The sequence below is a fragment of the Diabrotica virgifera genome, chromosome 9, assembly GCF_917563875.1.
Source record: "Diabrotica virgifera virgifera chromosome 9, PGI_DIABVI_V3a".
In the NCBI taxonomy this organism is placed as follows: Eukaryota; Metazoa; Arthropoda; class Insecta; order Coleoptera; family Chrysomelidae; genus Diabrotica; species Diabrotica virgifera.
In genome coordinates, this window is record NC_065451.1 from 185,337,301 (window position 1) to 185,351,791 (window position 14,491).

A 14,491-nucleotide genomic window follows, 5' to 3' on the forward strand; every position below is an offset into this window, starting at 1 on the left:
TATGCAAATCGACGGAGGTTCAACGAAATCGGAGGTAATAGCTCATATCCACCTTCATTGACTCCACTACAAATAAATAAATAAAATGAAAGATTTTAAAATAGCTCATTCGCTTAACCTACCTACTGTACATGTAACAATGGTGAATGGTGTCTGATTTTTTGTCATCTTGTAAAGAAATAAATCAACCACAGAGTAATGGAATGTTTATTTTAGTAAGGTACAGGGTGAACAAAAAAAGAGAAAATTTAGTGTGATTTTTAATTTCAAATATTTCATTCAAAGGAAACTTTTTGTTCATTGTAACGGACTTTCGGCCCTCAGTAATAATGTAATCTGTAATCTGCGTTCAAATTGTTTACAAACATTTATTAGTTTTCTCAGGATTAGAAAAAATTTATACATTTAAATAGGTTTCGCCCCAGATTTTGCCTTACTAATTTAAATGATGTCTAGTTTATATCTAGTCACAAATATGTACTTTATTACTACGTTATGGACACCTACGTTAAGTCTTTTAAAACTCCAGACAAATTGAAAAATCATAAACTAGGTACTTTTTATTTTTGTAAAAATTTAGCTTGCTAACCCATTTCGTTGCCTGGATATTTAGAAACAAATATTTAGGAGTCCAAAATACGAAGTTTTCGGCTGTAGGTATTAAGAATTTTTATAATTTATTTTTTTATAACCAAGCTAACTTAAATCTAAAACATAGAATTGGGTAAAAATGAGTATGTACTTACATATCTAAAAACTCATTTATTTAGGAAAAGATCCATAACTTACAATAAAGAAGTGATCTTCGAAAGAGAAAAGCTGTGTTTTTATTGATAGGTACACATACTTCTTTTTTACGTTTCTTTTTACGATTTAAATTAGCTGGAACTCTAATAAAAATCTTATCAGAATTGTTTTTAGAGGTATTTACACACCAAGGAATAAAACACCACTTATTTGGTTTCATTTTTACTAATTAAATACGTAAAGAACGGCACACATTTAAATACACTTCGTAAATAAGTATACAAAACTAGTCGTGGATCAAAGACGATACAATTGCTGACGTCACAGACCGTAGCGTCGCTGCAGGGTATCGTTTTTTTAGCCTCCAAGAAAATCAACATTATGAACTCATTTATCTTAAAAATATACATTTTTAAACAGTTTTATGATTGCTACGTTTTTATATACCTTATAATCTATCGAATTTAACTAAATATTTAAAAATTAGTGAACATCCCTATTAGTCCCTAGGCACAGGTTGCATTAGGGTGAGTTCTACGCACTTTTGGTACAAACAGTCTACAGAAAAATTGCTCCAGATTAAAGTTACTATTGAAATGTGGCATTTTAAAGTCAAAAATATTTTTTTACAAAAATATATTCAGAAAAAAGCAAAAAAAAACACGAAACAAAGCAATTTTGTTTTTTGCCCCATAAATTTTTTCCACGGGAATATAGGTATAGAGATTAATTCACAGAAAAAAAACTTTCATCATCCTTTTTCTATAAAATAACGTTTCCTAGGCGTCTCGAGGATTTATAGTTTCCGAAATATGATTTTTCAAAGTTCGCCACTTACAGCGATTTTGGGCCATTTTCCTTGTTATTTCGCAAAATTTTTTTGATAGCAAATAAAATTGTCATTAGTGGACCGAAACATTTTCTGCTGTTAATGTTTTAGTTTGTTTGAATGTATTATTGTACTTCCCTGTATACAAGTTTTAAACTGTATAAAACAAGCTTTTGGCAGCAATTGCTACAAAATCCATCCCCAATATTTTTGATCGACACCAATTTAATCGCTCTCGTGCCAAAAGTCTGTTAGTCACATAAAAAAACGAGGTCAAGTGGCCTCTTCAAATAAAATCCAAAGTTGAAAGCTGCAAAAAAATGAAAACTCACCGTTTACATCAATTTGAACCCATGATGTGATTGGCTCTTTGAGAGCGTCACTCTCGGCCCTGCACTCGAACCTGACAGTAAATCACCCCAGGGGTATAAATGAGGGTCCATTTACCGATATCAGCATCCCGTTCCAGTCCCGGCAAGGCTTTAGGAGAAACTATCTCTTAAGGAGGGGACAATGTAATGCAAGCCCTATTCTTCCCCATATCTAACGACAGACCGATCATTTTTTTTAAGAAGGTAGGTAACTGCGTTAACTAGTTTACTGCGTTAACTAACTACGGTAACTAGTTTACCCAGAAGGGTGTTACAGCAATTTGGCAGGTCAAATAACTAGTCGAATGAGAGCCAGAATTCGGTAGATGATTCGAGAACAGGATCGAAATAAATATAAATAAATAATTTCTAGATATTGAATAAATTCATTCTGTTTCAGTGACTCGCTGTGCGCTTATATTCGCTTTATATTGTCGGAAAACTTTGTATAATGCTTTAAGTGTCAATAGAAAAGTAAAACAAGTACACATAAATTAACATAAAAATTAAATAAACTAAATGTTGAAATGAATTATCGTAGTTTGTGTTGAACAAGTTTAAGACATTTTTAAGGGGGGAGGTATGGTTTGAAATCAACATTTTAAGCCCATTTTTGTGAATTTTTTTAAAACTATGGTAAAATAATTTTATTTTTAAATAAAATAAACATATTCAGTCCAATTCAAAAAATATTAATAAAATCTTCGAAGTAAAATAATGAAAAATAAGCCAACGCAACGGTGGCAAATTTTTAGAGACACCTAAAAAAATGGATTTTGTGGTGGACATCAGAACTCGTCATTGGATTATATGAAACAAGAAATTCAAAAAGGTTTTGTTGTCATGAGTTTTTCGAGGCAAAGCTGTCCCTTTTCTGTAGTTTTAAGGATTTTGAGTTTTTGGTATCACTCAGAAGTCAAAATAACGTTTTTTTTGCAAAAAAGAGTGAATTTCAACATATTTATTATTGTTAAGCAAAAATTAAGCATAGAACAAACAATATCTCGACAGCATTACCTCAGGAAATGTCTAAAGAAAATCCATGCAAAATTTCAAGTGGATCGGTCAAGTAGTTTTTAGTTACAATATCCACAGCCTTTAAAAAAAGAAATTTTGGTAAAAACGCGTTTAAAGTTTTGACAAAAATGTTCAATTTCTGTATATCTGTCAAATCGTAAATCAATGCACACCGGAATATGTTTTTGAATCGCGGAGTAACTTACAAAAGGGAAGGGAACAGTTATTGAACGTTTCTCATACTCTCAAGCGCGCTGTCACGAAACTGCTGCAAAGCAAATTAAAGGTAGGAATATTTAACATGCAGTATAACCGGGAATTTTGCTCCTATCAATCTGAAAATTTCAGAGAGTATTCTTGAAGTTATGTACTTTCGTCTAAAGTAATTGAATACCAAAAAATTTTACATTTTCAACCCTTCCCTCTTAATATCTACAAATGAAATAATATGCGTGTTTTGGTTAAATTCTCTCCGTTTTTCGATGAAAATTTTTTTGACAGTAAATGAAATTGCCATTTCTACTATTACTGTTTTAGTTTGTTTGAATTTTGGATTGTACTTCCCTGTATACAAGTTTTAAACTGTATAAAAACAAGCTTTTGGCAGCAATTGCTACAAAATCCATCCCCAATATTTTTGATCGACACCAATTTAATCGCGCTCGTGCCAAAAGTCTGTTAGTCACAGCAAAAAACCAGGTCAAGTGGCCTCTTCAAATGAAATCCAAAGTTGAAAGCTGTAAAAAAATGAAAACTCACCGTTTACATCGATTTGAACCCATGATATGATTGGCTCTTTGAGAGCGTCACTCTCGACCCTGCACTCGAACCTGGCTAGTAAATCACCCCTTCTGAGGGTCAGCTTGAGGGTCGACATTCCCGTTTCGACGTCATCTTTCGATTTCGAGACACTGTATTTAGCTGAAACAAAAATTTATTGTTAATATGATTGGTTTTGAAATAGGTTTGTGGGGGAGCTATAGTAGCAACAAAAATATAGGTAAGATATAGGACCACCCTTTGTATACAGGGTGGTCCTTAAGTAATTATACAAAAAGAAACAGTAGATCCTACATTTAAAAATATTACCATTGTAATATTTTAATTTTATAATTAACTATTTATATGGGAAATAAGCCACAATTAAATTTAAAAAATAATTGTATTAACGTTTCGACGCCCAAATCGGGTGTCGTTGTCAAAATACAAAATACTAATAAAATAAACAAAAATGTTGTTGCTAAGTAAAATATTTAATAAGATAATATAAATATACTTATTTATTAAGTATTAATATAAATGGGAAATAAGCCACAATTTTACCAAAAAAATGATTTTATTAACGTTTCGACGCCCAAGTCGGGTGTCGTTGTCAAAATACAAAATAATACTAGATTAAACAAAAATGTTGTTGCTTAGCAAAAAATTCTTCTAATAATTTATTTAATCTGACTCATTTATATTGGCAATTACGACATACATCTTACATTTTAAAGTAAAGGACTATAAAATGATATGGCCAATATTTATGAGTTGCGTTTCTGGGACGACTTTACTGAAAGATAGTTCATTCGATTACATGAAATCAACCCCAACTCAAGAATATCCGTTACAAAAAAAATCATAGCATGTGATTTGTCTTTAAAAAGACAACCAAATGCAACGATGACAGTCAAATTCTCGCGTTAGAGATTCCATAGTAAATCACGAGGGAAAACCAGGTAAATAAACCTCGTGATACTATCCCGTCATCGTAAGTATTTGGTCTTACATTTAGTTTACTCTAAAAAAACTAATACCAAATTCTGACTTTAATATGTTTAAATTATAAATAATATTAATAATACATAGATATACAATAAGTAATACTGAAATATAAAATAATGAAGAAGAAAGAACAAAGAATTGCATTTATAAAATACCTTGTGAATGCGAACAATTTTATTTAGGTGAAATATCAAGACCAAGATAAGTGAACATCAGTCTTATATTAAAAATAGAGAATTTGATAGATCTCAAATATGTCAACATGCATGGGATAATGAACATAGAGTTCAGTGGAGAGATTCAAGTACAGTCCTGAAAGAATCAGATAGTAAAAAGAGAAAAATCAAAGAATCGGATCTAATTATGCTAAATGAAACCAATTGTGTCGCAAATTCCTCGGTAGATAGCAGTAGGACGTGGTTACCCATACTGAAAGAGAAAGTGAATAGAAAGAAAATACCACGATTAGTAAGTCAACAACATATCGAGTTAGTACATATTTTATATTTTAGTATTACTTATTGTATATCTATGTATTATTAATATTATTTATAATTTAAACATATAAAGTCAGAATTTGGTAATAGTTTCTTGAGAGTAAATTAAAAGAAAGATCAACTACTTACAATGACGGGATAGTATGGTTCCAGAACATGGAAATAGCTTCAGAACAATATAATTTTATGATTATATATTATAATTTTAAATAAAATATTATTTAAGGCAATTTTCTTTAATAAAAGGTTAATATTACGGAAAACACAGGGTGTTAAAACTGAACTTTAAAATTTTATTTTTTTTCATAACTTCCGTGATTGCAGACATTTATATATTATAAAAACTGTGGGTAACTGTTGGTTTTTGAGTTTAAAGGAACCCATTTTATTGTATGCTTTGATGCAGCGGACAAAGGTCACCACATACCCTACAAATATATGTGGTAAAAAGGCTACAGCGGCATAAAATGGTAAAATCCCCACCCGTATGCTCCATATTAAAATTTTTAGGTCCCTATGTAGCCCCAAGTGTCCTCTATCGGAAAAAATATCTCTTTCAAAAAAAAAATTATTTATGAGCGATCCTTTACTTTAAAAACTCTAAAAAATTGTTGAACATACATTGTTATCCCCAAAAATACACTGATTTTTTTCAAATTTTTTGGATCAAAATTAAGCTACAGAACCTTTCTATTTAGAAAAACGAAAACTGGTGCGCCTATTTATCTTCCAGAAATAAATCGATTTCATCAATTGCGAATTTCTAATACTGGTCATAGGCGTCCGTTTTGCATAGGGCAACGGATATTTTTCGCATAAATTTTTGGTCTTAACTTTTAGCATTTTTGACACCGGATTATTAAATTGTAAGATATTCTAGTACTAGAAGGTCTTGCTTTAAGTCGATAGGATATACCGTTTTCTAAAGAAAAATCTTTTTGTAAATTTTTCGTTCTTTGAATTTTAAAAACATTTTCAAAAAAAAACTATTTAGAAAAACGGAAATTGTTACGTTTATTTATCTTCGAGAGATGAATCGATTTCATCAATGGCGAATTTCAGGTACCGGTCATATGCCTCTGTTTTCGGTAGATCAATGGTTATTTTATCGCATATATTTTTATCTTTAATTTTTAAGCATTTTTGACACTAGATTAATAAATTATGAGGTACAGTGGAACCTCGATAACTCGGATTAATCGGGACCGCGGACGATCCAAGTTATCGAAAATCCGGGTTAGTTATAAACTATTATTTATTAAATTATTTTATAAAATTATTTATTAAAAAACAAAATACGGTATACTTATAAATAAAGTCCGTTAAAATTAAAATAACATGAAATATAATATATTATATGCACAGTACACATCTAACTTACCTATATTTGTATAGAGTATAGTATAGACTAGACTATAGACAGTATAGAGCAGGGGTGGGCAAATACTTTTAAGCGCGGGCCAAAATGAAATTTTCAAAATGTCTCCCGGGCCGGAGGATTATACCCAGTAGGCACGCTACGCACAAGCTAATGTTTTTGGTAGTTTTTTTCTTCCCAAGAAATTTTTTTGACAAAAATACTATAGGTACCATTTCAAAACAAATGGACAAATAGGTACATTTGATTGTTAATAATAAATAATAGTAATAATAAATTGTCTTACTTATGTGTACATGCGAACAATGTATGCCCAGTAAAATTACAAAATTATTAATATGATCCGTTATATTAAGCCATAACCAGGATCCAGATTAAAAATGAAATTTAGAAATTCGATAAAGAATAGAGTAATCAAGATCAGCCTTTTTGAAGGTGAAGAAATTTCTGAGTAACCAAAGATTCAATCTGCAAATCTGATATCGGATGGTAAAATGTTATGTCAAGTCAACCATCCTAGACGAAATTTAAAGGAGACAACTGATCTTGTATGGTCATGTAGAAAAAATGGACGATGATACGCTGCCAAAACAAATTTTAAAATGAACGCCAAGGGAAAGAAGGAAGAGAGGAAGGCCGAAACAATCCTGACTAGGCGGCATTCAGGAGGCAATGTCGGATAGGAACCTTCACTCTGGCGAATGCAACAACCGACGAAGCTGGAAACCGGAAGGCCGAGAACGCTATGAAAAAGTGGGATAATAATAAAAATGTTATGTCTACTCTATTCATCTTTATTGGATTGTTCTTCTTCTTCTTGCAGTACCATGTTCTATCGGAGGTTGGCTACCATCACAGCAATCTTAACTTTGTCGGCTGCAGCTCTTAACAATTGTATTGAACTGCACCCGTAGCACTCCCTTCAATTTCGCAACCAGGAAATCCTCCTACGTGCCAGGTTTCTCTTTCCCAAGATTTTTCTTTGGATTATGAGCTTCAGCGGGGAGTACTTTTCCCATCTCATTACGTGGCCTAGATATTCCACGTTTCTCGTTTTATGGTTTTTATGACTTCGCATTCCTTCCCCATCTTCAGCAAAACATTGGATTGTTAATGCTGACTTAATGAAAAATCTGGAACCTTTTGAGGTGTGACTTTTTAGGAGAATTTTGAAAATACCATGGACCGATCATATTACGAACGAAATGGTGTGCACAGAATGGGGAAGGACTAGAGAACTTTTGACCTTCAATAAAAGGAGAAAGACAGCAAGAAGAAGGAGAACATACTTAGAAATGATAAGTCGTTGTTGTTGCAGCAGCTGATTATGAAGGGTAAAATCGAAGGAAAAGGAGTCCTGGTAGACGACAAATGCCGTGACCGAAAAATATTCGCGCCTGGACGGGTTAAACACAGACAATTTTAAGAAAAGCAGAAGATACAGATTCATTATTTATATGAACACTACGAACACTAATACCTACTGTTGATTTCAACAAAATCGCATAAAAGGGATTACGAGCGTAGGCGCAAAATTTCGGACCAATGCAGAAATTTAAACGCAGAATAAAAGATTACATTATTACAGAGTGCCGAAAGTCCCTTAGAATAACCAAAAAGTTTCTTTTGAATGAGATCTGTCAAATTAAAAATCGCATTAAATTTTCTCTTTTTTCACCCTTCTGACTCATTAAAATAAACATTATAAAAGTGTTCAGGGACTTTTCGGCCTTCTATAATAATGTAATATTTCATTCTGCGTTCAAATTTTTCATAAATACTTATTAGTTTTCTCAGGATTCGAAAAAAATAAATGCATTTAGAAAGAATTTGTCCGAAATTTTGCGCGTACGCTCTTAAAAAAATTGCTTTCGGGATTTTTCAACGGGCCGGATGAAGTAAGGAAAAGGGCCGGATCCGGCCCGCGGGCCGGCTTTTGCCCACCCCTGGTATAGAGAATTGTTCATTTCTAGGTAAAAAAACTCAGTCAGTTTCGGTTGTATCAATTTCGTCTGCCATCGGAGCAATGTTATGTTATTTAAGAACAGTGGCTATTTCATTGTTTAAAAGACCAGTGTTTAAAAAATAATTTTTTTAAAGACAGTTGGAAATAAATAAAGGAATAACAGGTGCCTGTTGTTTGGGATAGCCCCAGATAATTAACATCGCTCTGCCGCCGCCGTGTGCTATAAGTCATTTTTACTATGGTATAGTTCAAATTACACAAATACCCATTATCTCTCAAATATTACATTATGGTCGAAGCGAAGTTTTATCAATGAAACTCGATATTTTTAAGACATTTCAGAAGAGGCTACAGATAAAATGTTTTAGCATAATACATACATTTTTATTGTTGAAATGTTTGTCTGATGAAAATCGGTCCGGGTTAGCCGGACTTCCGGGTTATCGGGGGCCGACTTATCGAGATTCTACTGTATTCTAATACTAAAAGTTACTCTTGCTTCAAGTCGGTAAAATACACCGTTTTTTTTAATATAGAGTCGACTATATATGCTTAATCTAAAACAGGTGTAATCTATTTATCTAATATTATATTTCGATAATTTTTGACTAAAATATTTCTAATAAACATAAATAATTTATTTAAAAAAAAAATCATTATTGTCAGTAAAATTAGGATTTAAATTTTTATTTGAATCAAAATAAAAGCTTTCAAATAATTAAAATCTAAGTTTTGTAATATCCAGCCATTTAATGCTCGAACATAATAAGGATGTAACAAATCAGCGTTCTTTAGAAGAAATAATGACTCTTAAACAATTAAGGGGGAATAAGGGTTTATTTTCTAATGATGCCAAATTCATCGACTAAAACTTTTTTAATTAATCGTTCATTTTGATAAACCGTGCATAAATGAAGACTAAGCTTCAATAAGCATTAATAATAAATTTGTTGAGCAATGTATACAGGGTGTTTCATTAATAATTGTGCATATAATAACTGAAAAAACCTTAGCACAAAATACGAAGATTTAACCTAGAACACTTAAATAAAATGTGGTTCCTTACTGAGTCACAGGGTGTTTAATCTAAAAACTATTTTTGCTCAGCATTTTAAAACTATTCATACTATTTTCATACTTGGCAGGAAGTATCGGTACTGTACAACTACAAACGTTTCTGTCTATTACCAGATGCGTACGACGGGGGAAAGTGAATGGTTGACCCTTTCCAAATTCTACGCACTTGGCGGAATTACTATTTTAGTTAAATTTTTGTATTCTCCAATACTTTCTATGAAAATAATATACTCTTTATTTGTAACGATAAAGTCATTAGTTTTCGAGATTTTTGAAGTTAAAAAAGAAACGACACAATTATTTTGATTAATGTATTGTGTCGCTTCATTTTGAATTTCAAATATCTCGAAAACTAATCATTTTATCGTTACGAATGTAGAATGTATTATTTACATAGAAAGTATTGAAAAATCAAAAAATTAGGTACACTAAAATAGCAATTTCGTCGGTGGCGTAGAATTTGCGAAGGGTCAAATACTTTGGCCACTATCCCCTGTCGTACGCCTCTGGTACTAGCTAGAAACGTATATTTATCTTAATTTAGTAGGGTGTACACAGTGTACAGTACCTACACTTGCTGCCAAGTATGATAAGGATACGCCAAATAGTTTTAAAATACTGAGTACAAAATTTTTTTTTAATTTTAACTGTGCCGTTTCATATTTAACTTCAAATATCTCCAAAACTAATGATTTTATCGTTACCAATGAAGAGTATATTATTTACGTAAAAAGTATTGGCTAATCTAAAAATGGCACTAAAATAGTAATTTCTCCAGTGCGGTAGAATTTGAGAAGGGTAAACCATTTACTCTCCCCTGTCGTACGCCTCTTCTAACAGCTAGAAACGTTTGTTCATCATAATTTAGTAGGGTGTACAGTACTCGCACTTTCTGGCAAGTATGAAAAGGATACGTCAAATAGTTTTAAAATGCCGACCAAAAATAATTTTTAAATTTTTAGATAAAACACCCTGTAACTCAGTAAGGAACCACATTTTATTAAAGTGTTTTAGGTTAAATCTTCGTATTTTGTGCTAAGGTTTCTCCAGTTACTATATGGACAATTATTATTGAAACACCCTGAATAGCGTCTATAGCGTATTTTATTATATTTTTTGTTACCAGTCTGCTATCTAGTATTTTATTATATGAATCAAACGACCGATAAATTTCCGACAAATGATAAAAAATATTTGCTGCATAATTTTTACAATAAACTTAATTAAATTAACATTTTTGAGACTTTATCAAGCTATGTAATATTTCTTATGATCTACCTAATAATACATATTTAACAGTTCGAGAAAAGCATGCTTATGGCTTGATTTAAAATCGTCCTCCATTTCCTTACATTGAGATACATCTCCAATAACTATTTTAGGATCATACTTGGGGATATATACTTTCATATACATACTTGCTCTAAACATGTAAAACTCTTCCTTCATCTCAATTTCTTTTTCTTCCAAAGGCTCGTGTATATTTACAAATTATTATTTTCTTAAATGTTACCTATAGTCTAATAATAACGCTAATAATCGGATATTGATCTGTATTCGATAATTGACGGTGTAAATTTCTAATTTCGTATAAAAAAATTACACAGAAAGAATACTAGAATTTCTGAAACTTTTGCTTTGAGATACTGTGTGTTTAAAATAAAATGCAATACGATTTATTTTAACTCTAAAACCGGGAATTCTAAAATAAATACAAAAGTAAACATCGTAAAGTATACTAATTAAAACGAAATTTACTCAATAATAAATTCGAATAGTTAAAGTTTCGCAAATTAATCTAATTACGGTGTTTACAAACGCACCTGCAGTGAAGCCTCAACGATTGTTTGTCGGTTCATTTATGAAAACTCAGCCCAAACAACTAAGTGCGAACTAGAAATTAAATGAAACTATAATAATCCGCATTACCCAACTTTCCATTAAAAAGGAATCAATACACTCTGCTAGTTCCAAACAAACACCATATTCGTATTTCGCTATAAAATTAGCCACGAAATTTCAGCCAGAGATGAAAATTAAACAAAAATTAATGTGATGAAAGGGTTGCCAATGCGAGTCCATTATACAATTGGATATGGTAATTGAGTCAATACTCGCAATCTTTAGTTTGTATTTTTATTAGTTGTTACATAATCGTGGGGCAACCGGTTTCGAGTCTTACAATATATGACTCATCATCAGGCCCAGTACAAAAAAGTCTTCTTTTACAGTACAAAAAAAGAAGACTTTTTTGTACTGGGCCTGATGATGAGTCATATATTGTAAGACTCGAAACCGGTTGCCCCACGATTATGTAACAACTAATAAAAATACAAACTAAAGATTGCGAGTATTGACTCAATTACCATATCCAAAAATTAATGTACATGAAACGTTGCGCTCAAACACATGTTTTTGGGAAAACAGTTAGTCTAGGAAATGAAACTGAAAAAATGACAAAACCTCGCAATTCTTTCATCCAGCATCGATTTGTACAAAAATTTGGGATTAGGCTCATTTCACCCTCTAGTTCACTTTCTATATTGAGCCCTAATTGGGCTTGAACCTAAGAGTGAAAACTATCCCTAGTTGTAAAAAATTATAAAATACCATTTTAAACTTTAATATTGTCAACATTTGGTTCTTATTAGTTACATAATGATTGTTTTATGCTGTAAGATATACTATCATAATATTTCAACCCTTACAACCACCCTTGTTTTAGCTATACATAAAAAATTGACTTATCATAAAAGAATAATTTCGGCTTGCATCGATTTACATAAAAAAAATTGAGATTAGGATCATCTCACCCTGTACTTCATATTCTATATCATGCTCAAGGGCGTTGACTATTTTTAGGGGTGTAAACTACCCCTTATTGTCAAAAATTATATACAAAAATTGTAAACTTAAAAATCGGTAAAATTTGGTTTTGATTGGTTAAACAATTATTGTTTTATGCTAAAGGATATAATATCATATTTCAATCCTCCATATCAACCCGACATAACTTTTACATTTTAATCCTGCCCTCTACATTTAGATAAATCAATTCCATCTTCTGTCACAGAATTGAAAATAAGAGTTTTAAGCCCTTTTGCACTGCAATCAACTACTAATGTAAACCCCAATAAAGACTGACAGATTTTAGTTTCTTTGGGCACACACTCACTGTTTTCTACTATTGACACGTATCGAAAAACTACAGAAAGTTGGTCAGTTTTTGACAAGTCTTCAGTTGTATCCAAAATAATCGTCATAAATGCATCTTTTCTAATTTTTTAACTGTAGTAGCATGTAAACTAATAATTTTATTTTGAATTGTGGGGCTTAAATAATTGACCTTACGTTTCGGCTTTAAGTAAATTAGTTTAATATAGGATCATAACTGGATATTAAACGAAAGATAAATAATTTATCGACAAAGAATAGATTACACGAAAATACCGATTCCCAAACAAGACACACTGTTTCAAATATTCAAAGGTAAAGCTATTATAAAAATTGTAATTCGACATTATACAATGCCTCACACACAGCCAACAGTGAATGTACAGTGAAAACTAGCTTACACAAAGAAACTCTATTCTTATGGTATAACGGCGAGTGGCGGCAAAGAGATATAATATTATCTACCTACATAATACATAAATATAATTTATATATGGATAAAGAATACATTACACGAAAATGCCAATACTGAAACAATACACAGTTTCAAAACGACCTAATAGTGAAATTTTAGAATAGTTGGTTTAATTTTTTTTAACGAAATCTTTGTTTCGGCATACCGGGGCACCTGCACGCGGAGGACTCCGTATAATTGATACGGTTGATATGGCGGTAACTACGCCTCTGGTTGATAAACTTATATGTATTGATTAGAGTAAAAGAAACAAAAATTATCTGCCTTTATATAGCTCGATTAAACTTTCTATTTGGTTATGATCCACATATTTAAAAATAGAATATACACATAAGTAACATAACCTCACTTTTACAGTAGATACAATATTGTTAGTACTAATTTCAGTACTGAATTTAGCATAGTGGCAATCAGACCTAAAGTAAAAAATAGTCTATAGGCTGCCTTCATCTGATGAACGCAAGTAATCAAAATAAGTCAAATTAACAGAAACAATCTTTAATGTAACTACCTAGAAAAAATGCCCCATTTTCATCTATAACTGTTCATAACTACATTCACACTGTCACTTCGAGACATTTCATTTTGGCACGGAAAATAAATTGTCCACTAGGCGGACATTTCACAGGTCGTTTTGTTCCAAAGACGTCCACGTCGGATTTTTCTCAGGAAACTGCAAGTATGATTAATGGATAAATGATCCTGTGACGTATTCACATAAACTTAATTCAATAAAAGTTTACTTTCGCGTAATAAAACCGTCAAAATAAATTCGGTCGACAAAAGTAAGACTCGAAGGTCTCTCAGAAAAATACGTTATCTCTAATAAGTAACAATTCAAAGTTTCGAATTGGTTGGAAAATAGTTTGGTGAATGTGAAAATCTATTGTACTTTTAATGGAGAGTATACGGGGAGGATTGAACAGCAAAGCAATTTTTAATAGAGGTGATTAAAAAGATATCAACATATTTGTTGCCAGATTATACCAGTGTTAGCAACCATACTATAAAATTATAGTAGATACAGGGTGGGATATTAGTGTGACAAAGTCCAATTACTCGTTTTTCGTAAGAGATACTTTAGTATGATACAATTGATGCAACAAAAGATGGCATAAGCCAGACATCCAAAGTGAAAGTTATCCTCCAACACAAAATTGTTCTATATGGTCCACATAATGTTCAGAAAAAAG

At 31.7% G+C, this 14,491-nt stretch overlaps 1 protein-coding gene across 1 annotated transcript in view; it reads right to left on the reverse strand.

Annotated features, from left to right (window-relative positions):
* The window catches only part of LOC126891812 (uncharacterized), a 999,773-nt gene that overhangs the window by 313,613 nt on the left and 671,669 nt on the right, over window positions 1–14,491 (reverse strand). The window contains exon 3 of the mRNA XM_050661086.1: window positions 3,724–3,885. Within this exon, the coding sequence (XP_050517043.1) occupies window positions 3,724–3,885 (162 nt within the window). The remainder of the gene's footprint in view (window positions 1–3,723; window positions 3,886–14,491) is intronic.